This window comes from Coenobita brevimanus, chromosome 92, assembly GCF_032717465.1.
Source record: "Coenobita brevimanus isolate Jiangsu-jjx chromosome 92, ASM3271746v2, whole genome shotgun sequence".
In the NCBI taxonomy this organism is placed as follows: Eukaryota; Metazoa; Arthropoda; class Malacostraca; order Decapoda; family Coenobitidae; genus Coenobita; species Coenobita brevimanus.
The window spans coordinates 10,128,720-10,153,343 of NC_137045.1; the positions used below are offsets into that span (position 1 = coordinate 10,128,720).

General features: G+C 44.1%; 1 protein-coding gene across 1 annotated transcript in view; it reads left to right on the forward strand.

The window, feature by feature from the left end:
* Nucleotides 1-23,824, forward strand: part of LOC145412146 (uncharacterized) — a 73,230-nt gene extending 49,406 nt beyond the window's left edge. The window contains exons 3-6 of the mRNA XM_080282081.1: nucleotides 468-539; nucleotides 6,342-6,478; nucleotides 14,548-14,653; nucleotides 23,589-23,824. Of these exons, the coding sequence (XP_080138207.1) occupies nucleotides 468-539; nucleotides 6,342-6,478; nucleotides 14,548-14,653; nucleotides 23,589-23,685 (412 nt within the window). The 3' untranslated portion in view covers nucleotides 23,686-23,824. The remainder of the gene's footprint in view (nucleotides 1-467; nucleotides 540-6,341; nucleotides 6,479-14,547; nucleotides 14,654-23,588) is intronic.
* Nucleotides 23,825-24,624: the final 800 nt, after the last annotated feature.

Consider the following 24,624-nt stretch of genomic DNA (forward strand, 5'->3'; position numbering starts at 1 on the left):
CTGTAGACTATGATTGCTCTAAGATAATTTAAAATAGTTACAATAATGCATGTTTTTGTTTTTTGTCTTAGTTACAACAAGCGACCCCATTCTTACGTAGACAAAGAAAAAAAAGAACGAAAAAAAAAATGTGTGGATGTTTTTCCCTACCAACTGGAGCCGAGAAATTCAAAAGGTGGAACAATGTGTGTGTATATGTGCAGCCTCTCTCTCTCTCTCTCTCTCTCTAAGTGGGAAATAAGGCTTGAATGATGATGGGTTATGATGTAGTTAAAAGTTTGTTATAGTCTGAATGAAGATGCACTCAGTTCGCTACATTAAAAGTGAGTTGCGGGAGAGCTTAAGACGGTGAATATTACTCCCTAGCTTAAGTAATGTGTCAGGGAGATTATTTTACCACACAGGATAACATGTGCCTCTGTGTTCTGTTTGTGTTGTTCTCTATAACCCCGTGTTCTCCTCACCAGGGCGCTCTCTCTGGTGGTGTTCTTTCTCGAGACGACGTGGGTGGTTACGTCGTTCATCCACGTCTGTGCAAGGTGAGGATGAGGAAGTGAGGGAGGGGGAATGGGGGAGGGGAAGGGAGAAAGAAGAGGGACTGTATGCATAAGGTAAGAAAGAGGGGGGGATGTGGAGCAGGGATGATGGGTAAATGGACAGGAGGGTGAAGGGAAAAGTGGGATGTGGAAGGGGGTTCATGAAGAAAGAGGGAGGGGGAGGGGATGTGGAAGAGATAGGGGAGGGGGAAGTTGTGCAGGAGGGAAGTCAAGGTGGAAAATGGAGAAGGGAAGAATGGGTGTGGAAGATGGGGCTGAATGAGAAGGGAACTGGGGGATGTAGAAAAAGATAATAATGGCAGAACAGGTGGAAGAGGAATGGAGGGAAGTGGAAGGAAAGGTGGGAAGTACGGTGGAGAAGGCTGGGGAAATATCTGGTGGAGGTGGAGAGGAGGGAACTGTGAGGCAAGAACAAAGCCAGCCAGTAACGTCCTCAAGATACAGCAATTTGTAATTTTTCTCTTCCGCTTTTGTTTCTTCCCTTTAACGTCAAACTTCTCTTATCCTCCCTCCTCTCCCTTTACCTCCAGTCCCTCCCTCCACTGCATTCCTCCAATCTCCGTCGCTCCTTCCCCTTCTTTTCGTCCTTAGAATTAACTTTCCTTTCTACATCACAGTCCTCCATTTTTCCTTTCTCCATCCTAACATACTCCTGTTCCTCTCTCTCTCTCCCATTTTCTCTCTTTTATTTGCCTCTCGCATCTGCCGCAGTCATTATAGTTCACGTCTGCACAGTCCTTACATGTATTTTTTTTTTAAACCTAGCACGGCGTAGTATCAGCATTGTAGCGACCTTCTTGCATACGCTCTTCCTTGCTTCTTATTGTTCTCAGCTTTGTTCCATCTGTTTTCTTTTTCTTCTCTGGAAATGTTTCCTGGTATTCCACTTCCAGTTCCTTTACTTTCAGTCTTACCGCGGCGCAGCATGGATTTCAAATAACAGCCACTGATGACTCGGTCTCGGTGATTCAGAAGACCAGCAATTACAGATGCAGAAGAAGAGGGACCTATTGTCAGTACAGCACAGCCAAAAAACCAAATGCATATCACAAGGGAGGAAAACGTGAGACTTATACAAACTTCATACAGACCCATACTGAGGCGGTGATCATACTCAGGCGGTGATCGTAAGGCACTTGCTTATCCCCAAACCGTCACAACATATGTCGGCAAATATAACAGCGAGTAAAACAGACGTTGGAAGCGAGCAAGATTCTGGCTGTGAGGACTAAACGATACAGTCACTCTAGGGACGGGCTCACAGATGATATTGTCGCCTTTTTGGAGTTTATTTCCCGTAGCTCACTGCCAGAATAAGGCAATGTTTCCGCACCACATCTCTTCCATAACACTTCCTCGTGACTAACAGCATGGTCTAGAGTTAATATCCTCTTAAAACCCAGCGTTCGAAATAAAGAGACGACAGCTGTTAGTCCAGGCTTGAGACCATGGACGACAGCGCGAACCTAGCGACTGGCACAAGAGCTGACGCGGCAGTCGAACCTAAGGGCACCCCGCTGAAATCAAACGTCAAAGGCAAAAGCAAATGGAAAAGTGTGAGCTTGAATGCACAGCGGGACAGAAACTCCATCGCAACGAGCTGTGAGGGTCTTTGCGGCAACAGGCTCCCAGTGACGGCTCTATTACACTCTCGGTAACATGCTCTGGGGTTTCCTCTTAGCTGCGTCTGAAGGGAAAGCTGATGGGGAAAAAAGTGAAATGTGTGTGTGTGTGTGTGTGTGTGTGTGTGTGTGTGTGTGTGTGTGTGTGTGTGTGTGTGTGTGTGTGTGTGTGTGTGTGTGTGTGTGTGTGTGTGTGTGAGAGAGAGAGAGAGAGAGAGAGAGAGAGAACGAGATTAATATGGAAGGCCGAAAGGGAAGACGAACACACACACACACACACACACACACACACACACACACACACACACACACACACACACACACACACACACACACACAGGTAGAGAAAACGAGGGAGAGAGAGAGACAAAAGGAGCAAGGGTGGTTGAAAGGAAGAGGATGAGGGATTGAATCATAAAAGACAAGAATAGAGAAATGAAAGGGAGGAATAGACCAATAATAGAGACAGGAAACTGGAACAAAAGAGGGTACTGGCATGACTAGAGGACGCTAAACAGAGAATAAGAGAAAATGTGGACGAAAGAGAAATTTAAGAATAGGGAAGGTAGGAGGAAAATAACAAGGATGATTGGCACACAAGGAGAAAATATATATATATATATATATATATATATATATATATATATATATATATATATATATATATATATATATATATTTATATATATATAAATCATACTTAAAAGAAGTAAAATGTAACAGAAAGCCTGATGGACGGGAAGGTATTGATATATAGATAGATTGACAGATAGACATAGACAAACAGATAGATAGATGGACTGACAGGCAGACAAGACACAGACATACAAACAGATAGATAGATAGATAGGTAGATAAACAGATAAGGTGACAAACAGACAGACAGACGGGCAGACAGACAGGAAGACAGATAAAGAGACTGAAAGACAGATGGACAGAGAGAGAGAGAAAGGAGGGGGGAAGTACCACCTGCAGATCCAGCCAGGCCATCGCAAAATTCCACACCGAATTGACTGGAAATCACCCTGGACTTAATAGCGGCCATTCTTTCCCCCAGGTACAGTTCCGATCAATAATTTCTTTACACCCCAGCGGCTCCGAACTCAATGACCCGAGAATCCAAACCATTTCATTAGCAATATCTATTTTTTAATTGCATGAAGTTGGATTGTAAGCCATTTAATTGTTGTTCATTATTATCGTAGTTTGGTTAGGATGTCATTTTTATCTTATTCTAACCATCTTAAGACGATTTCACTTAATTTAAAGGAGCTACAGCCCCCCTTATCCCCTCCACTTAATGATGTCTCCCCTAAACTTAAAATCGTCTCATCGCTGATCAGAGGATTGGAATAAACACAATGATACTGGATGCGGTACATTCAGAGACCTCCGGTTAACGACCCTTGTTGTTTTGGTGTGGTGCGTGGCGTGGGAGGGTGATGTAGTGTGTGTGTGTGTGTGTGTGTGTGTGTGTGTGTGTGTGTGTGTGTGTGTGTATATATATAAACTTTGACTACTCTCCCACACAATAGCTCGCATTTGTCTCTCCACTTCTCTTTTGGACTGCTTGCTTTAGGAAGTGTGTGTGTGTGTGTGTGTGTGTGTGTGTGTATATATATAAACTTTGACTACTCTCCCACACAATAGCTCGCATTTGTCTCTCCACTTCTCTTTTGGACTGCTTGCTTTAGGAAGTGTGTGTGTGTGTCTGTGTGTGTGTGTGTGTGTGTGTGTGTGTGTGTGTGTGTGTGTGTGTGTGTGTGTGTGTGTGTGTGTGTGTGAGAGAGAGAGAGAGAGAGAGAGAGAGAGAGAGAGAGAGAGAGAGAGAGAGAGATCCTGAGAGCCACAAAGGAATCAACGCCCGACTATTACAAATGGACGACAGAAACAAGCACAGAGAAATGAATGAATGAGTGAAAAGGTGGATGAACGGATTATACTATTTTTACTCTAACATGGACTAAATCTGCCATCTCTCCGTCTTGAATCCTTCTTTATAACGATGGCTTAACACTGGAGTATGATGCCAGTCACGAAAAAGTGCAATGGAAAAAACAGTAACCTGCAATATTGTCTTTTTTTCCCCAGTGAGCTGCGAATATTAAGCTGCCAAGGGACGAAAAATCTAGGTCAAGTTAGGGTAAAGAAAAATGCTGTATATAACTGAAACGAATACATGAGTGAATGAAAATAAACTTCATATCTAAATAAATGATGAATATTATGCAAAATGGGAACAGAAAAATCAATCCAAGAGAAAAAAAGAAATGAAGAGGAAATGAATACCTGAAATGACTAAAATAAACGAGCAAAGAACTAATCCAGTGCTTCCTAACTTCTCCAAAGGAATGGAATATAATTTTGTCTCTTTCCTTCAACTGTCTCTGCAAAAGATACGTTTTTGACGGCTCGACTCGCTTTTTTTTCTTTCATTATCCCTTAAAATATGTATTTATTGTACGTGTGTGTGTGTGTGTGTATGCAAGTAAATATGTGTTCACAAATACAGTATATGTCCGCATGATTGTATGCATGTATGTATGTGTGTATGTATGTATGTAAGAATGTATATACATGTGTGTGCAAGTAATTGTGTATACAATTATGTCTATGTATGATTGCATGTATGTATAGTACGTAAGTATGTAAGAGTGTATGTAAGCTGTGTATATGTGCATATGTAAGCACTGGAACGCTTTTACGATTATTTTTGCATTAAAACTGGAGACGTTTAGTATCCACTGTGTTTTTAATTAGCTATTGTCCAAGGGAGTGTGCGCTTATATATATATATATATATATATATATATATATATATATATATATATATATATATATATATATATATGCGTGAGTGTGTGTGTGTATCTATGTATGTATGTGTGTGGCAGTGAACATATTTCCATACGAACAAGGGAAAAGAAATACCAAAGGCAAAGCTGACCGCCTGTCATGAAAGAACGAATGAACGCAGATGAAAGAATACATGGGAGGATGAATGAACCAGCGCCCGTGTGGATGAATGAAGGGAGAGGGGCCAGATGACACCAAGGGAGGGGAGAACAGGAGTAGGTGCAGGGGGAGGGAATGGGCAGGAGGGTGGGGGGAGTGGGAGAGGAAAATGAGAGAGAGAGGTAAGAAAGAATGGGAGGAAGTAAACAGAAAATTGAGAGTGTGAATGATAAGGAAGAGAGGACAAGAGGGGGGGGAAAGAGGAGGAGAGGTAGGGAAGATGGCGAAGAAAGGGACACGGGGATTGAGAAAGGGAAAGAGAATGAAAGAGAAACGGAGAAGGCAGAAAAAGGACAGAGGGGGAGAGATAGAGAGATGTAAGAGAAAGGACAGAGGGAAAGAAAAAGAGAGCAGGGAAGGAAGGGGAGGGGAGGGGAGGGGAGGGGAGGTGGAGGAGTGGGGAGGGGAGGGGAGCTAAAAACATGCAAACAGGGAGAAAGATAAAATACCTAGGGATGTCACACAGGCCCAGTGTTACAAAGGGGGGAGAGAGAGAGAGAGAGAGAGAGAGAGACAGACAGACAGACAGACAGACAGACAGAGACAGAGTACGTGTGGTTTATTGTATCTATGCATATAACTCTCTCTCTCTCTCTCTCTGCGCTTGCTTTAGCTTCCTTGTCTATTTCAGTCTACTTGTCAAGCTGTCTGTCTACAAGCACTTCTTTTAATTTCCATTGCAATACTGAACTCTAGGAAGACATAAGGCAATAATAATAACAATAATAATAATAATAATAATAATAATAATAACAATAATAATAATAACACTAGCAATAATCTAAACAAGTTCAAGGCAATTAACCTGATGCAATTACTGGAATTAATTAAAACTTCCCTCTTCAATAACGCCCACCTATAAGTATAGTTCCAATTTTTTTTTCTCTTTTAGTTTCATAATTTACACAACATCGGAAGGCTGTAGGATAAACAGTGATCAATAATTCCTTTACACCGTCTCGATAGCTAGAGAGAGAGTGATAAATTGATAAGTGAAAAATAAATGGGTTGGATCTTCGTGTGATTAGTTCAGAATTCTGGATGTGTTAACGATATGTCCGGCGGAACTGATGATAATGATGATAACGATAATGATGATGACGATGATGACGATTTTCCTAATTTATTTATTTATTTATTCCCACAGAAGCGAGGGTGGTCGGTGTGTGGGGTGCTGGAATGCTGTGCTGAAGTTTGACACGTGGAAGAAGACGCTGCTGTACTGGTCTGCTGCCACTGCTGTCTTGCTGTACCCACACACACTCTGGCTCACATCGCTGGCAGGTGTGTGTGTGTGTGTGTGTGTGTGTGTGTGTGTGTGTGTGTGTGTGTGTGTGTGTGTGTGTGTGTGTGTGTGTGTGTGTGAGAGAGAGAGAGAGAGAGAGAGAGAGAGAGAGAGAGAGAGAGAGAAAGAGAGAGAGAGAGAGAGAGAGAGAGAGAGAGAGAAGGAAAAAGAACACATGGGAAAGGAGACAAAACAAAGAAAGGAGGAAGAGAGAGGGAGGCTGAAGGAAAGGAAGGGGGGAAAATGAAAATGACTGAAGCGAAAGGAACACGAAGAAGTAATGGGAGGGAGAAACTGTAAGGGAGACAAAGAAGGAAGGGAGGAAGAAAGATCGGGGAATAGAGGAGGGAAAGAGAAGGAAAAGAGTGGAATATGGGGAGAGAAGCTGAGAAGATAGGAAGAGAAATAAAGGAAGAGACAGGAACAAACACAAGGAGGGAGGGAGAGAGAGGGAGGGAGGGAAGGAGGGAGAGAGAGGGAGGGAGAAAAGAAAACAGGATGGTATCGAGGGAGGGTAGGAAGAAGCAGTAATGGGGAATGAGGGAGGGACGTAGAAGAAATAAGGGAGGGAGAAGGAGAGAGGAAGAAAAGGAAGCAAGAAAAGATATAAAAAGGGAGAAAGGAGGGAGAGACGAGTGAAAGTAACTGAGAAAGGAAGGGAGAGAGGAAGGAAGGGAGAGGCAGGAAGAGGGGAAGGGAGAGAGGAAGGGAGGTATCGAGGAAGGGATTAAGGTAGGTGATCAGGAAGCCGAGAGATTAAGGGAGGGGAAAAAGGGAGGGAAAGGAAAACAGGAGGAGAATAACAGAGAGGAAAACTATGAGAAAAATTGAAGAAAATGGTCAAGGAAAAAAGAAAATTGGTGCCATACTGAGAGGATAGAAAACAAACAGGTATAAAAAGAAGGAAGATAAAGGGCAGCAATATAGGAAGAAGAAGAGCGATGTAAAGGGAGAAGGAAAATGCTGATAGGAAAAACAGGAAAGAGGAGAAACAGTGGGAAAAGGAAAATTGGCGAGAAAAGCGTGAAGAGATGGAGGAGAACAAGTACAACGCATGTAAAGGAAGGAAAAAGGACACTACAGCTTCAGTGCTTCAAGGAAAAACGGAAGACATTTAGAAGCAGCAAGAGAGGCAGGAAAAGACTGAAAATAACAAAGGAAAATAGGAAAACTAGGGGGAAAGGTGGAAAAAAAAAAGAGAGAGAGAGGATGGGATGTTGGAAGGAGAGGAGAGGAGGGGGGAAGGACAGTAGGTAAGGTAGAGGAATAAGGAAAACGAGTAGGTAAAAAGAGGAAAAAGGGAGAGGAAGACGAGGGGGAGGAATGATGGGGATGCAGGGCAGTGGAAAAGGCAGGAAAATAAACATGGGATCTGGAGGAGGAAAACCAGAGGATAGGAAGGAAAATGGAAAAGAAAGAGAGTGTGTTACTGGATGGGAAGAGGAAAAATCTCAAGGGAAGGTAAGAAAACAAGGAAGAAAAATAGGAAACAAGAGGGAATGTGGGAGAAAAGAGGAAGAAAGGTAAAGGAACAATTTGGAAAGAGAGGATATGGGGGAAAGGTAGGAAAACAAGAAGGACAAACAGCAAAATTATGAGGAAAGACAGGAAAACAAGAAAGGCAGGAAAACAAGGAAGAAAGGGGAAAGGTAGGAAAACAAGGAAGAAAGGGGGAAGGTAGGAAAACAAGGAAGAAAGGGGAAAGGTAGGAAAACAAGGAAGAAAGGGGAAAGGTAGGAAAACAAGGAAGAAAGGGGAATGGTAGGAAAACACGTAGGAATCTAGGACCCAAGACGGAAGGTAGGAAAACACGAGACGGTAAGATTAAGGAAAAGGGAAAAAGCTGAGATATCAGAAAGAGAGTGGGAAACAAGGATGAGAGGTGGGAGGAGAGAGGGAAATATGAAAACAGGAAAAGGGATTATTGGTGCGATACTGAAGGGGAAGGAGGAAAAAAAGGAAGGAAAGAGAGTAAATAAGCATGGAAGGTGGGGAAGTAGAGGGAAAATAGGGAAAAATGAGGAAAATGAAAAAAGGAGAGGAAAGGGAGGAAGGGTGCAAGAAAAAATGAAGAGAAAGGAAAGGGGGTGAAAAAATTTAATGAGAAGGAAAGAAGGAAAAGAAAATTCAGACAAAAATGGAGGGGAAAGGCATGACAGACAACGAGGGGGAGGGAGGAGGAAGGAAAGTAGGAAAGAGGGAGAAAGGGAAAACAAGTAAGGGAAGAAGGGAAAAGAGAAAGGACAGCAGGAAAGGTAGGAAAAGGGATGCGATGTTGGAAGGAGAGATGCAGTCAGGCAGAGAGAGATGGGAGAGATCAAGGAAGGGAGATGGAGAGAGATTACGAGGAGACAGGAGGAAACGAAGAGAGACGTGGAGAGAAAAGAGAGGAGGATGAGGTGAAGAAAACTGAGAGAGAGAGAGAGAGAGAGAGAGAGAGAGAGAGAGAGAGAGAGAGTTTCATTAGCCAGTCACAGAGAACGAAGGAATACATTTAGGATGGGAGATACAAGCATGCAAATGAGAGAGAGAGAGAGAGAGAGAGAGAGAGAGAACTTTACGTCATTATCTGGGCAATGTGGCCCTTACTGAGAGACAGACAGACAGACAGAGAACTTTGTCACTATCTGGGCAATGTGGCCCTTACTGAGAGAGAGAGAGAGAGAGAGAGAGAGAGAGACAGACAGACAGACAGAAAGAGAGAGAGAGAGAGAGAGAGAGAGAGAGAGAGAGACAGACAGAGACAGACAGACAGACAGAAAGAGAGAGAGAGAGAGAGAGAGAGAGAGAGAACTTTATGTCATTATCTAGGCAATGTGGACCTTACTAATAGAATTACTTGCTCTCTAATTACAAAAGTTTAACTGCTGAATACCAAAGGAGAGAGAGAGAGAGAGAGAGAGAGAGAGAGAGAGAGGGGTACAAAAGCTGGAAAAAAAGATAACCAAACATTAAAACAGGTAAAAAATTGCTTAAAATAAATACGGAGGACGAGTGAGAGAGAAAATAAGAGAGAATAAAGAAAGGTAAATACAAAAGAGAGGTAGGGGTGGTGGGGAGAGAATACCTGCAGGTGAGAGGGAGTGAGAAAAAGTGAGAAAGTGAGGAAGGGGAGAAAGAGAAAAGAGAGACGAGTAAATGTACAAGTGAGACAAATTTACACTCGTGAAACAGGATAGTGAATTCCCGGATCTTGGCTAAAACGAGACCTGAGAGAGAGAGAGAGAGAGAGAGAGAGAGAGAGAGAGAGAGAGAGAGGCGGAGAACGATGTAAAGAAACAGACTGAGAAGAGATGGAGGTGTGGAGCGGGCGCGGGGGAGAACAAGGAGAGAGAGAAGTAAAAATTCACTTGGAATTATAAAGACATACAACTGCACCTCAGAGTCCCCGAGATGTGGCCCTTAATTACATGGAAATGAAGCGTCACTCCACACCCACTGCACTACAATGGAAGGGTGAGAGGAGGGCAGGGGGACAGGGTGTATGGAAGGGCGGGAGGGCAGGGGGACAGGGTGAATGGAAGGATGGGAGGGCAGGGGGACAGGGTGTAAAGTGGAAGGCTCCCTCCCACCACGACCACCGCTATTTTGGGGTTAATTTTGCATATATATAACTCATGGATGGTTGGGTTATTAATAGATACATAGAGATACAGACAGACGGACGTACAGTATAGTTAGATGGATGGATGAAGAGATACAGAGATACAGATGGACAGAGAAATAGATATATACATAGATACATAGATGGCTGGATATATATACAGATACAGTTAGACATATAGATAGACAGGTATAAATAGACAGATAGATAGATAGATACATAAAGGGACCTTAAGGATTTTGTAGGTGATCACGAACATATATTGTCTCCTCATTACACCGTCTTTTGCAATCTGGCGACCTTCTCCATTCCACACCACCTCTCAGATACCTCTCCATCCCGTCCCTTCACCGCTCCCGTGGGCTCCCTATTGCCCTCCACCCCCCATACACTCCCCTAGTTAATCACGCACACTCCTCTAGTTCCCCAATCTCTCCACACTGCCAAACCATTACAAAGCACTCCTGATAAATTCCGACACATTAACATCAATATCTCTACGCTCCCCAACTTCCTCATCTGTCTTTCTTCTCGTAACACATCATACCTCTCTCAGATAGTTAATTTCCACTACTCTCACTCTCAACTTTTATCCCTCCAGCAAAGCGTTTCACTTCCATACATTAGCAAGGGGAGCACATACTGTCATGCAATAATTTCTTTATTTCCTTGTTCACCTTCTTACTCCCTGCCACGGTCCTATATGTACCTGCACACCTCCTTCCCTGCCCTGCCCCCTTTCGCACTGCATCATCTAAATTCTCACCTATGCTCAACACACTTAATGGACTTGAAGGTGCTTACGTTTGCAGTTTCCAGACCATTCAGTCTCACTACGCACCCCGTAACTTCATTCTTTCAAAAACAATGACCTTACGTTTTAATACATTCAATTTCAAATCTCTCTCTCTCTCTCTCTCTCTCTCTCTCTCTCTCTCTCTCTCTCTCTCTCTCTAACTTTCCGTAATACTATCATCAGTACACACCAATACAGGCAATTTCCACACCATGCCTCTCTAATCAAGGACACTCCAACATCCAATGGCCCGTTTTTTTTTTGTTTTTTTTTATACAACGCCACCAATAAACAACCAGGGAGACATGAGACACCCCCGTTTCAATCGAACAATCAAGTCAAAGTACTTGCCCACTTCACCTTCCACACTTACTATCGCCCCTTGCACTCTCTTACATCCTTTCACCTGCATTCAGCAATTTCCCATCTATTACACACACACACACACACACACACACACACACACACACACACACACACATTATACATATGCTGATATCCACAAGGGAATAAATAAACCTGAAAGTTCCCAGGCGTTTCCGTGCATTCGCAACTTTAAGGAAGAACGTTTCTCTCCCGAATTATTCCTTCCCGAAGCTGTGAATACACGAAAGCGCTCAGGAAATTTTATGCACCACTTAAATCGCTCAGGAAAAGGAGCTACGAAGCCTACAGTGTGACTGATAATTTGGACCTTAGTGTTATCCTGAGTTTTTTTTTTTTTTTTTACTTCTGGACTGTGTCGGATAATTATATTCATTTTGGAAGGGACTCGGGGTGAGGGGGAAAATCAAGGTTTTCTCCCTGGAAAATGGGAAGAAAATTGTAAGCAGGCAACGTTTTCATATACCTAGCGAACACACACACACACACACACACACACACACACACGCACACACAAGCCCCCAAACAACCCCCCTCCACAGGCAAGGTCAAAACTGCATGTGGAAAAGGTGCCCCACGATCTTATAATGGCCTACCTCCGTCCCCCTCTCGCCTATAAGCTAAAACTCTGCCAGGCACCTACTTATTCTGGGAGCAGCTGGGATTCGGAGGCGCGGCTGAAGAAGCAGGGGTATTGTTTTGGTTTTTATGGGATTGGGGAGGTAAGTTGGGGAGGCGGTAGCGAGGGAGGGGTGAGGAGAGGGAGGGAGCTGGAGTGAGGTGATAAAGTTTGGATGTTAGCTTGCGTAGATTGTAGACCGAAAGATAGACAGATAGATAGATAGACAGATAGACAGAGAGAGACAGACATACACATATAGTTAAGACTGACAGACAAGAACAAAAATAGCTGGACATAAGACAGACAGACAGAGAGAATGAAAGAGACAGATACAGAGACAGCCAGACAATATTCTAGATACATCTATGCATATACATAGATAGATAAAGAAATAAATAGACAGGTAGATAGATAGACAGGTCAAGATGGACAGAAACAGACAGACAGACAAAGATGGACAGAGACAGGCCGATACACAGATAAACAGACAGACAGGTAGACAATGATAAAGATAGACAGAGACAGACAAATTGACTGAGGCAGAGAAAGATAGATAGACAGACAAAAAGACAGATAGACAGATAAAGGCAGACAGACAGAAAAAACCGATAGATAGACAGATAAAGATAAACAGATAGACAGAGAGATAGCTAGAGAGATAAACACTGAGAAAGAGATGGGGTGGGATGATGTTAAAAGAGATATAAAGAAACACACTTCTCATAAAGGCGCATATTAGATGAGAGAGAGAGAGAGAGAGAGAGAGAGAGAGAGAGAGAGAGAGAGAGAGAGAGAGAGAGAGAGAGAGTAGGAAAATAAAAGTCAAAGAACATTGCAGAAACACATAAATGGCATACTACTCGTGCAAATACGAGAGAGAGAGAGAGAGAGAGAGAGAGAGTAGGAAAATAAAAGTCACAGAACATTGCAGAAACACATAAATGGCATACTACTCGTGCAAATACGAGAGACAGAGAGAGAGAGAGAGAGAGAGAGAGAGAGTGTGTGTGTGTGTGTGTGTGTGTGTGTGTGTGTGTGTGTGTGTGTGTGTGTGTGTGTGTGTGTGTGTGATCTTCCTGTCAATGAATCCACCTTTCCACTTCATTACGGATCCACCTCCAGTTTTTAATCTATTCAACTTGCCAATACAAAATCTCCAGTGTCAGTCTACCTATTTCTACGATCCACCTGTCTATCTATTTCCATTATCTATCGTTTAATCTATTCACCGCCAGAAGCCCAATCCCCAGGACGCTGTGGAAAAAAAAAAAAATCTACGGCATGGCTGAAATCGCCCCACTCCAGTTCCAAGTTAACATTTACTCTCTCCCTCCCTTTCTCTCTCTCTCTCTCTCTCTCTCTCTTTCATTTTCTTAACCCCTTCAGTACAACGACCCCTTAATTCACTCCATTCCTGCATCTTTCACACTACTTTTATTGAGTATAAAAAAAAAAAAAAGAAAGAAAGAAAGAAAAGGAAAATTTCGTGATGAATGGGATAATGGAGACAAATTTTATCCTCTTCAGTACGAAAAAACTCTTCCATAAACTTAAATAAATCGTCCGAGGAGAAGCAGGATTAATCGTCATGGTAGAGAAGGGCTTAATCCACCTTCAGTCTTCCTGGCTTACCCTTGCACAACCTCCATTATTACTTTCCGTCCTTGATTCTCTGCGCTTTTGCCTGTCTTTGAGCCACTGACTGATCGACATTTGTTTTTAATTCCATTTCTAATCCTCCCAACATGTGTGTGTAAAATCAGTCTACCATCCCGTGCTTGTGTGTGTGTGTGTGTGTGTGTGTGTGTGTGTGTGTGTGTGTGTGTGTGTGTGTGTGTTCATCCACTTCCCCTCCTTGTTGCCTTCCTTCCTGCCCCACTATCTCCCTGCCTGCCTTCCCGCCCACCTCTCTTCCCTCGTTCCTGTCTTCCCATCTGCCTCCCTCCTTCTTTAGCTACCTACCCCTCCGCTTTGCCTATCCTTCCTGTGTTCCCTCCTACCCCCTTGACTTCCTGCAGCCTCCCTACACCACTTCCTCCTTACTTCCCACTCTTCCTTCCTTCTTACCTCCCAATCATCTTCCTCCAACCCCACAGGCACTTCCCTACCCCACACCACCCCCACCTACTAACCCCTTACCCTTCCCCTGGCGGCCTGCTTGTGTGGTTGGGTCTGCTCCACTTCCTCCTACTTCTTACTGCTTAATTATCTACACTTCCTGAATCCACCTTTAATCCTGCCAACTTATCCCTGCCTGCCTCCCCTTCACCCTCTCCCTGCTTGCCTTACTACGTCCCTGCCCACCTCCCTACCACCCTACCTGCCCTCATACACCCTACCACCCTATCTACCTCTCTCCCTGCCTTCCTACCTTGCTTCCCAACTACCTCCTTCCAAACCCATCCTTCTCAGACCCACACTCATTATTCTATCTCACTCCACACCCACCTCCTGAGACCATCTACATTTTCCTCTCTCCTCCACTCCACACCCACCTACCTACACTACTATATTTCCCTTTCTCTTCCACTCCACATCCACCTACTGACACCCTGTACAGTTTCTTTTTTATTACACTTCACATCCACCCTAATGACGTCCCTTACATTTATCTTTCTCTTCCACTTAGTATCCACTTGCTAACCCCCTCCCCGTCCCCCAGGCGGCCTGCTGGTGTGGCTAGGTCTGCTGCACCTGCTCCTACTGCTGAGGATGCGACTGGAGGCACGGGAGGCGCTTCTGGAGGTCAGGGAAGACTCGTACGACAGGTGAGCAGAAGACACATACATACATATATACATGCACTATACATACATACATACATACACCACATACATTCACAAAATACACACAAACTCTCTCTCTCTCTCTCTCTCTCTCTCTCTCTCACACACACACACACACACACACACACACACCACTTAATACCAAACCTCTGCCGTGGAGGAAATTAACTCTCTCTCTCTCAGGTACCTACGACTCCCTCACACCTAAATGTAACCGTCTGGGGTTAGTTGCAGAGGAATATACACGAGTTGCCCCGGTCATCAGAGGGTTAATGGGGCCGGTATTAACACTCTCGGGCTCCTACAGCTCACTAGTCCATGAACAAAATAGCCTGTCGTTAAATGGAACAAAACAGAAGAGAAGGAGGGCTACTGAGAGGGTTAATACACCTCCTTGCTCATGGGGAATATTTAGATTCGGTCTATTTTTTGGTATTTTTTTGTGGCTGCGGTTACGACGTTTTCTCTAATCTCTCTCTCTCTCTCTCTCTCTCTCTCTCTCTCTCTCACTCCAGCAACACAGCCTCACTTTCCCAACACCACCAGCGAGGCTTCCATCACCACCTCCCTAACCCTCTTTCCCAGCAGCAGACGGGATTACGGGATCTAAGGCACAACTCTTTCATCCATTTCGGGACGTGAATCAAAGGAATAAGGAACTCCCGGGTACAGGGCCGCGGTCTAAGTGGCATAAGGAAGTTCCGTAGTGCCTCTTCCTCACCGACTTATTTTGCATTTTACACCCTGATGTTCCCTTGTAATGATATTTGTTGATCTGATGTCGGCATATTTTTCTTTCATTAACATATTTAGAAGTTTTCGAGATGTAACGTGCAGAATCAATCGCTAAGAGAGACGTGTTAAGAAATCGCCACAGCTCCCTCCCCCGTGCATCGTGGGATTTTTTTTTCTTTGGGGGGGGCGGTGAAGTGGTTGAGTGGTGGTTTCGCTGACCAAAAGGACGCGTGACCGGGCCTTGGCTGGAGCAGGGTGGAGTTTAGATAATTGAATTTCGGTAAAACATTCTTGCCACTCCACTCCCATGGTGTGTGTGTGTGTGTGTGTGTGTGTGTGTGTGTGTGTGTGTGTGTGTGTGTGTGTGTGTGTGTGTGTGTGTGTGTGTGTGTGTGTGTGGAGTTACGTGTGGCCTTCATTTACAGAATAAAACCGTCTGGAAGCAGCGAAAAATGACTGCTAAAAAAAAAATCTGTCACCGTAGGGAAGGGGTAACTCATTTGCCACAAGACTCTCTACAACTGATCAAAGGGACGGACATTTAACTTTGCCCTGTGAGGTTGGCTGTCGACCCAGCAATCACATCATCAGATTACTTCATTTCTGCCTCACCCTCACTCTTTCTCATCATTCTGGTACCAGTCCGAACACACACACACACACACACACACACACACACACACACACACACACACACACACACACACACACACACACACAAAGGAACATAAGTGTGAGTGCGACGATCAAACCTTTTTTCCTCGATTTTTTCAACACATCTTCTCCCGCGTTAATAGTCTGGCTACATCCTCCCTTGCTGACAGTCAATCCGTCACTCTAGGCGTTTTCACACTGACTTTCATTTCCTGCCCAGGTGTGAAGAGCAAGGTACCGGCTGACACGCGCTGACACACCTGATATCTGGTTTGTAACTGTCTATTTAAAGTTTGCAAGATTAAAAAAAAAAAATAAGAAGTTTCCCTGGCAGTTTTTCAATATCATTAAGAGACTGGTTGACGATACTAGGGTGAGCAAGATGAGTGGTCATCGCAGGAATAAACAACAAAACTACATCAACGTCCTGTACTAGTTAATATCAAGAAACATTGTTGATATGGAAACTGCCACTGCTACTACTCCCTCTCTCTCTCTCCACCTGGCGCCTTTAAAACTCCCGCCTTTTAGATGCTGTGTGCTGGGGCGTCTCCGCGTTAAATGAAGCCTGATTTCGGCTGCGTTCTCTTCCCTCTGTCTCTCCCAGGACCACATCCTTACCCACTTCACATGTCAGTGGGCTCTCTCCTTCGTGCACTTGCCATTCTAACACCAGCCAACTCAAAAAAAGAAAGAACGAAAGAAAGAAAAAGAAAATGAAAGAAAAAAAGGGCAGTTGAGCAAGGTGGAAAAGGCAAACATGTACGTATGTGTGTGTGTGTGTGTGTGTGTGTGTGTGTGTGTGTAGGTAGGTAGGTAGGTAGGCAGGCAGGAAGGTAGGTAGGTAGGTAGGTAGGTAGGTAGGTAGGTAGGTAGGTAGGTAGGCAGGCAGGCAGGTAGGTAGGTAGGTAGGTAGGAAGGTAGGTAGGTAGGTAGGTAGGTAGGTAGGTAGGTAGGAAGGTAGGGTGGAAAGTAAGTTAGCAAGTAGGCAGTAAAGTGAAAGAATGTAAAAGAAGGAAAAGAAGGTAAAGTAAGAGACGACTATGAATGTGGTCGGCAGGCAGGAAGACAGGCAGGAAAACACGAAAAATGCAGGCAGGATGGCAAGGAGAGAAGCGACCAGGAAATGAGAAGGTAGGCTGGGTGAGATTGGTAGGCAGGTAGGCAGGCAGGCAGGTAGGTAGGTAGGTAGGCAGCTAGGTTGGCAAAATGGTAGGTAGATATGCAGGTAGACAGTCATGTTGGCAGAAAGGTAGGTAGACATGCAGGTAGGCAGGTAGGTTGTCTGCCAGGTAGGTAGGTAGATAGGTTGCCAGATAGATAGGTAGGTAAGCAGGTAGGCTGTCAGACAGGTAGGCAGGTAGGTAGGTAGACAAGAAGGAAAAAGGAAGACAGTGATGAAAGAAAAGACATGACCACAAAATAATGTGGGCAGGGTGAGGAAGGAGGTCAGGGTGAGGCAGGAAGATAGAGTGAGGCAAGCAGGTAAGCAGGGTGATACAGGCAGGTAGGCAGAGTGAGATGGGTAGGTAGGTAGGGTGAGGCAGGCAGGTAAGAAGGGTTAGGCAGACAGGGTGAGGAGGCAGGTAGGTAATAAGGTACGTAGCAGCAGGGAAGGAGGGAGTTGTGTAAACAGGAAGACAGACAAATGTGGAGAAAGGTAAGGGGAGGGAGAGACGGGGAGGAAGGCAGGGAGAGGGGGACAGGTAAGAAAGAAGGGAAGGAGAGAGATAAGAAGGAAGGGAGGGATACAGGTGAGGTGGAAGGAAGGAAGGAAGAAAGAAAATATGGATGTCTTGGAAAGGGAGGGAGGAAAGGAGGAAGGTAGCAAAGAGGACTCCGTGGAAAGGAAACAGGTGGGGTTGGTATGTAGGTAGTAAGGTAGGTAGGTAGACAGGATGGTAAGTAAGAATGGAAAATAACTGAGAAGATTGGAAAAAGGAAATTATGATGAAATACGACTGAGGAACCAACGAAAGAGAAAGGAAAGGAGAAGGAAGCCAAATAAACAAAACATGTGGGAAGAAGTGAGTTGAAAGAAACGGAAAAACGAAGAGGAAAAGAAATATGATCACGAAAGGGGAGAGAGACAAGAAAGACAAAAGACAGAAAACGAAGAGAAAGAATGGGAAAGACAGAAAATAGGAAGGGAAAAGGGAGAACAGAAAGGACCAGAAAAGAATATAAAGAGGGAGAAAAACAATAAGAGAAATATACTACAAAAGATTAAAGCAAGAAAGAAGAAAGATGGAAGGAATGAAGGAAGGGGAAGAAAGGGAGAAACAGAGATTGCCAACACCCCCAGGAGAATGCAAGATGGTCTACACACTGCAAAATTACACTGACATACTTCTGTGTAAATTACTATGAAAGTTAATATCATTCAAAAACACCGGGTCCCTAATTTGTGTGTGTGTATATATGGCTAGCTTGATATATGGTCCTACAAAAAAAAAAAAAAAAAAAAAAAAAAATTAAATTATAAACTGAAAAAGGCGTCTGGGGCCAAAGAAGCAACTGTACCGAGTTTGAAGCGACTGGGTGAAGAAGTAGGAGAATGGTACCAAGTTGAAATGTGTTTTGATGACAGGAATAATAATAATAATAATAATAATAATAATATGATAATGATAATAATAATAATACCAAGAAGAAGAAGAAGAAGAAGAAGAAGAAGATGATGATGATGATGATAATAAAGAAAGACAGGAAAAAAGAAAAAGAAAGTGGGAAAGAAAGGAACAAGGAAATAAAGTAGTTCATCACACTATAATCTGAAGCCCTAATATGAAAGAAGAAAATAAAGACAAGAAAAGACAAAGGAGAAAGAAAGAGACAGAGCTGAAAAGAGAAAGAGAAAAGAAAGAGGAACTGGAAAGGGAGGGAAAAGGGATAAATGGAGAGAAGTGGTGGAGGGAGGGAGGGGGGGAGGGAGGAAAGGCATGGAGATGGAGGAGGCTGGTGTGTGTGTGTGTGTGTGTGTGTGTGTGTGTGTGTGTGTGTGTGTGTGTGTGTGTGAGAGAGAGAGAGAGAGAGAGAGAGAGAGAGAGAGAGTGTGTCAGGGGGGCGGGGGGGGGTGAAGAGTGAGATAAAAGAGAGAAGAGGAAATTGAAAAAGTGTGAAGTGGGAGACAATTACATTAAAGCAATTGGTGTGACGGACAATTAATCTCACCCCCCCCTCTCTCCCTCCCTCTCTCGCTCTCTCTCTCTCTCTCTCTCTCTCTCTCTCTCTCAACATTTAATTACTACCCTCAAGCTCGATTGGACAGACATTTTATCCGCCATTGGTGAGCTTAATGAACGTGTGTGTGTATGTGTGTGTGTGTGTGTGTGTGTGTGTGTGTGTGTGTGTGTGTGTGTGTGTGTGTGGACAGGAAAGGGAGAAGGAGGGGGAGACAGATGTAATTGCTTTAATTATTGAGGTGATCGGCCTATTGAGAGAGAGAGAGAGAGAGAGAGAGTCATAGCGAGTGAAAGAGTGTGAAAGAGAGCTAATAAATTTACCACTCACCCACCCGGCCTGCCAAACTGCCTCCATCAACACCAGCCTGACGAATTACTGCCTCTGATCCAACGCCGTCATCATCCGGTAATATTTGACCGATTTCTAGTTTTTATTAAATTGCCCAGTCGGTTCACCTGGACGATATACTCATTAACGAGAACACCTGAAGGATTACTAACACGCATCCTCTCTCTCTCTCTCGTTCTCTCTCTCTCTCTCTCTCTCACCTCCGAAATGTTAAAGGTTCACCTGACTAAAATAATATACACTATATTTACTTGCCCTGATTTCCAGTTGACATTCTGAACAACTTATTCCTAGTGTTCCACCAAGACTTATTTTATTCCTTGTTCTTATTACCGTCAGACGATTTTCCTCAGTAGAAACCCCCCAAAACTATAACCTGTATGTGTTAATGAATTCTAAGTTTAACTCTCCCTGTCCCAAAAGTCTCTGCAAATCCATGTAAAATCATCTGAATATGCCAAAAATGAGTTATCATGTGTAAAGAGGTAAATTCGCCCATCCTCTTCATCAGCAATATACAGTACACTCATTACCAAGGACGCATAAAAATTACCCTCCTTCTCTCCCTCCCTTCCTCCCACCCTCCTCTTTTCCCTCCCTCCCTCCCCCCGCCTTTTTTTCCCTCCTTCCCCCTTCCCTCCGTCATATAATTACCTCACCAGGGCACAATATTGGAAGGTCAGCACATTTACTCGCTCTGTCTCCCGGCTAACATCACGGGCAAGTTATTAATCAACCCAAGTGCAATTCCCGGGATGATGGTCCAGGCCTCTCCCAGTGGACTACCTAGCCTCATTTACAGAGTTGCCTAGTACCTCTGCGTCCGGTGGGCTAGTGGTTAGGACTCACTGGTCGGAGTGATGGCCGTGCATAGGTTCGACCCTCAAGAAGTCACTGGCGGATTTTTTCGTTCATCCCATTAGGGAAAATAAGCCGGTCATCTACCCTTACTTGTACTGGATTACGGTAGTCTTGTCTCGGCCCGTACACCTAGAAGGCAGGCTGTTGACGTTGCTTATCTACAGCCTGTACAAACTTCCCTCGACTGCCTCCCTATCCCCCGAAAGGAAGATGGTGGACTGAAGAGAAGAGCGAAAATTGCATGCATGCCACCGAGTTCACGTATCAGATGATCATGGGGCAACGAGAAAAAACATTAACAACAATACTACTACTACTACTCCTACAACTACTACTACTTACTACCTACAATCTCTACAGCAACTCTTTCACCAGTTACTTGAATCAGTCACTGTTACACAAAGTTCATCACATTCGAATCTGTCACCAGAGGTCAGAGAGGGGCTTCAGACTTTCACCACGGCGTAAAATAAAGTTTTTTTTTTCTGTGCCCCAGTAAAGAATTGTGGGGTGAAAGCCTTTGTGTCAATAGTAATGGATCAAGAGGGGCTTAGTGCTGCAGTGTGTGTGTGTGTGTGTGTGTGTGTGTGTGTGTGTGTGTGTGTGTGTGTGTGTGTGTGGTGTGAGAGAGAAAGAGAGGGACTGAGAGACAGCTAATTATGAAAGAACACAAAACATTCCACCAAGTAACTACAAGTGCTTAAGGTAATGTGTGTGTGTGTGTGTGTGTGTGTGTGTGTGTGTGTGTGTGTGTGTGTGTGTGTGTGTGTGTGTGTGTTAATGTCCCACAGGAGCAATAAGTGAGTGAGTGAGTGGGTATTACGTCGGCGGGTAATGTACTTAACCTAATGGCTTGGAAGTAATGGGTCAAGGGGTAATATCACTGTGTTTAATATCTCCTTATCTTACGCGTATCTACTTGTCTATCTATCTATCTGTGTGCCTGTTTATCTACGTGTCTGTCTGTCTGCCCACCTATCTGTCTATCCACCTATCCGTTTGTCTCCCTGTCTCATTCTCTTTCTGTCTAACCGTCTATCATGATGTCTACCTGCCTGTTTGACTATCTATCTACCTATCTATCTATCTGACTAACTTCTATCTGCCCGTCCACTGTTCGTCTGATTTTGAGATGTTAATTTCTTCCACTGTTCAGCCCCGATAAACAATAATTCCTTTACACTTCATCTCTCTCTCTCTTAGCTCAGAAGGCTCTCATCTATATTCCTCCGCACTTCTCGGTTTTGGGGGATTAGTGAAGCGGGACTCAAACCTACTTTATTATCGTTCTTTAATTTATCAAGGTTTTATGAACACCCTTTCACTCCAATGGTTCTAAACAAGAGACGAGGTTCCGACACTGGTTCGAGACGATGTAAACGAAACACTACGGGCCAGAACCGTAGAGTTTCTCAGAGGAATATCTTTGCTCCGGGGATAGATGGATGGACAGTGAGCCTTGGTGGTGGTGGTGGTGGTGTGTGTGTGTGTGTGTGTGTGTGTGTGTTTTGGGGGGTGAATCTAATGTTCAACGTAAAGTACACAAAGTTTCATCCATTGTTGCAACGTATAAGGACCCATAAAGATATCTCTCCCTCCATTACACCTTTCTCATTTATCTCTCACGCTCCATCCATCCTGGTCTAACCACACCATCCATCCTTTCGCCTAATACTTCACTGTCCCACCCTGCTTCACATTCTATCAATCGTTCTATCCATCCTACCCATCCCATTCACCTTCGTATCGTATCCTCCACAAAAGGTTCAAAATTATATCCTCCTATCCTACTTTTTAAAATTACCAATCCTTCCATTCATCCTATCCATCCCATCCATATTCTCTCTCCTAATACACCATCCTGCCATTCTCCCTCAGACACTGCATAAATCCTTCCATCCATCCTAGCCACCCCATTCATCCAACCATCCTATCCACCTTCTCTCTCCCCTAATACACCATCCTGCCGTTCTCCCTCAGACACTGCATAAATCCTTCCATCCATACTAGCCACCCCATCCATCCTCTATCCTTCCTAACCACCCCATCCATCCTCTCTCCCTCTCCTTACACTCCACCCTGCCATCCTACCTCAGATACCGTAAATCCCAGCAGCTCATGTCCGTCCTACCTGAGCTCATCTATTTCATGTCCCTGCGTATCCTGCATTTCACAAACTCATTTTTATTTTTCACGTCAATTTGTTTTCCCCGACGCTGATATATCGTCTCTCTCTCTCTCTCTCTCTCTCTCTCTTTCGCTAACCTGATTTCTTCCTCAATTTGTTTTCCTCCCCGTCATCTGTTCCCTCAGGTGATTTATTGTTGTCTTGTCTCGCGTTAAATATTATGTCGCTCTCTCTCTCTCTGTTTGTCTATCTACTTATTTATCTATCTTGCAAAAATATAACCTTTAAGTTGCGCTGTCTTATCGATATATATAATCTTTTTATCTACGCGTCTGTCTGTCTATTCCTCTATCTATCTAGGCTGCGAAAAAAAAAGAAGTCTTTCAATTGCGCTCTTTCTTCTTCTCTCTGCTGGTTATTGTTGGGGTCTATCTACCATTCCTTCTCTCTCTCTCTCTCTCGTCTTGAAGCAATATATATTTCCTTTTCCTCAGCCGTGTTCTACCTTCCCTCTTTTCCCCCGTTCTGTCGGTGTATATCCGCCTCTCTCTCTCTCTCTCTCTCAGCGCTCAACTTCTCCGTCAATTCGTTTTCTTACGTCACGTCGTCTATCTCATTAACTCATAAATCGTCACCCAATCTTGTCTTGAATGCCATAATTTCTCACTCAGTCGCTTTTTTCTTTTCTTGTTTCTCGAATTATCTTGATTCTCTCTCTCTCTCTCTCTCTCTCTCTCTCTCTCTCTCTCTCTCTCTCTCCTTTATTCCATATTCTCTTCTTTACTTTCTCTCCCTTATTCGTATATTTATCTTTCTCCTTCCCCTGTCTCTCTTTCTATCTTTTGCTCCTGTTTCCTTTTCTCTCTTCTCTTACGCCTTCCTTTTTCTTACATCCCTCTTCCTTTGTTTCCCTCCTATCCACGTTTCTCCCTTCTCGATTATATTCTACTGTGTATCGAGATTTACATCAAAATTTCCCCTCAATTTTCCATTATTCCTCTACAGATACGAGGACGAGCAAGACCCCACCTCACCCGAAGGCGGCACAGCGCACACTGACTCCGACTCCGCCTCCACCCATGATTATATCCTGCAGGTGTAGTGGTGGTGGTGGTGGTGGGGAGGGTAATATAAAGTGCCAAATTTGTTAAGGCCTGCTCTGTAAGTGAATAAAACATTGGCGTTCATTTACAAGCTCTCTCTTCCTCTTAGTCTAATTCAGCGTGTGTGTTTGTGTGTGTGTGTGTGTGTGTGTACCTTGTTTCTCCAGCTGCACAGCTATGGTGGGAGGAATCTAAACTTAAGCGCCAGGGTTCAAATCCAAGAAAGGGCCAGTGGCTTTTTCATCTACGAAACTCTTCTTTAATGATGCGGATTACGATGACCTCGCCTCGGGTCGCCCAGGATTTGCAGACAGGTAATACTGGATCGTCTGTTACCGTTTGCACCCCAGCGAGGGCGAGTGGGAGCCGACGGTACTAAAGGGATTCCAACTCGTGTGTGTCTCCCTTTGGAATTGGATCCTCATTCGCAGCGAGTGTGTGGATGCGAGGGAGCGTGAGTGCCGAGCGGATTATCCTTCACTGAATTTACCCTAGTTGGAATAATTTGTTTGGTCTTCTCTGGCTGGTCATTGACAAGGCCTACACGTGTTGAATAATTAGAGAGACACCAGTTTGCACCAGGCAGGTTATTCAAGCAAGCTGTTGCTGAACTGTACCTTACCACCGCAATGGCGTCTTGTTTACTTTCTCCAGCTACGGGGAAACCTCTTGTAATGAATAAGTTGTTGAAGTATTTATGTATGTAACTTTGTGATAAAAAAAAAAAAACCTCCCTGAAGTGATTATAGTTGGTGAGGTGAGAGCAGGAACACAGTACACAAGGCGTCATCGTGGCCTGGTGAGGGGTTAAAAAAATGGGAGGGGGGGGGAACTATTTTTTATCCTAGACGTTGTGATGGACTGAGAGGGTTTTCTATAATTACCATCACTAAGATTTGTTGGATCAGGGCGAGACCTCTTTATGCCTCCCTTCATTA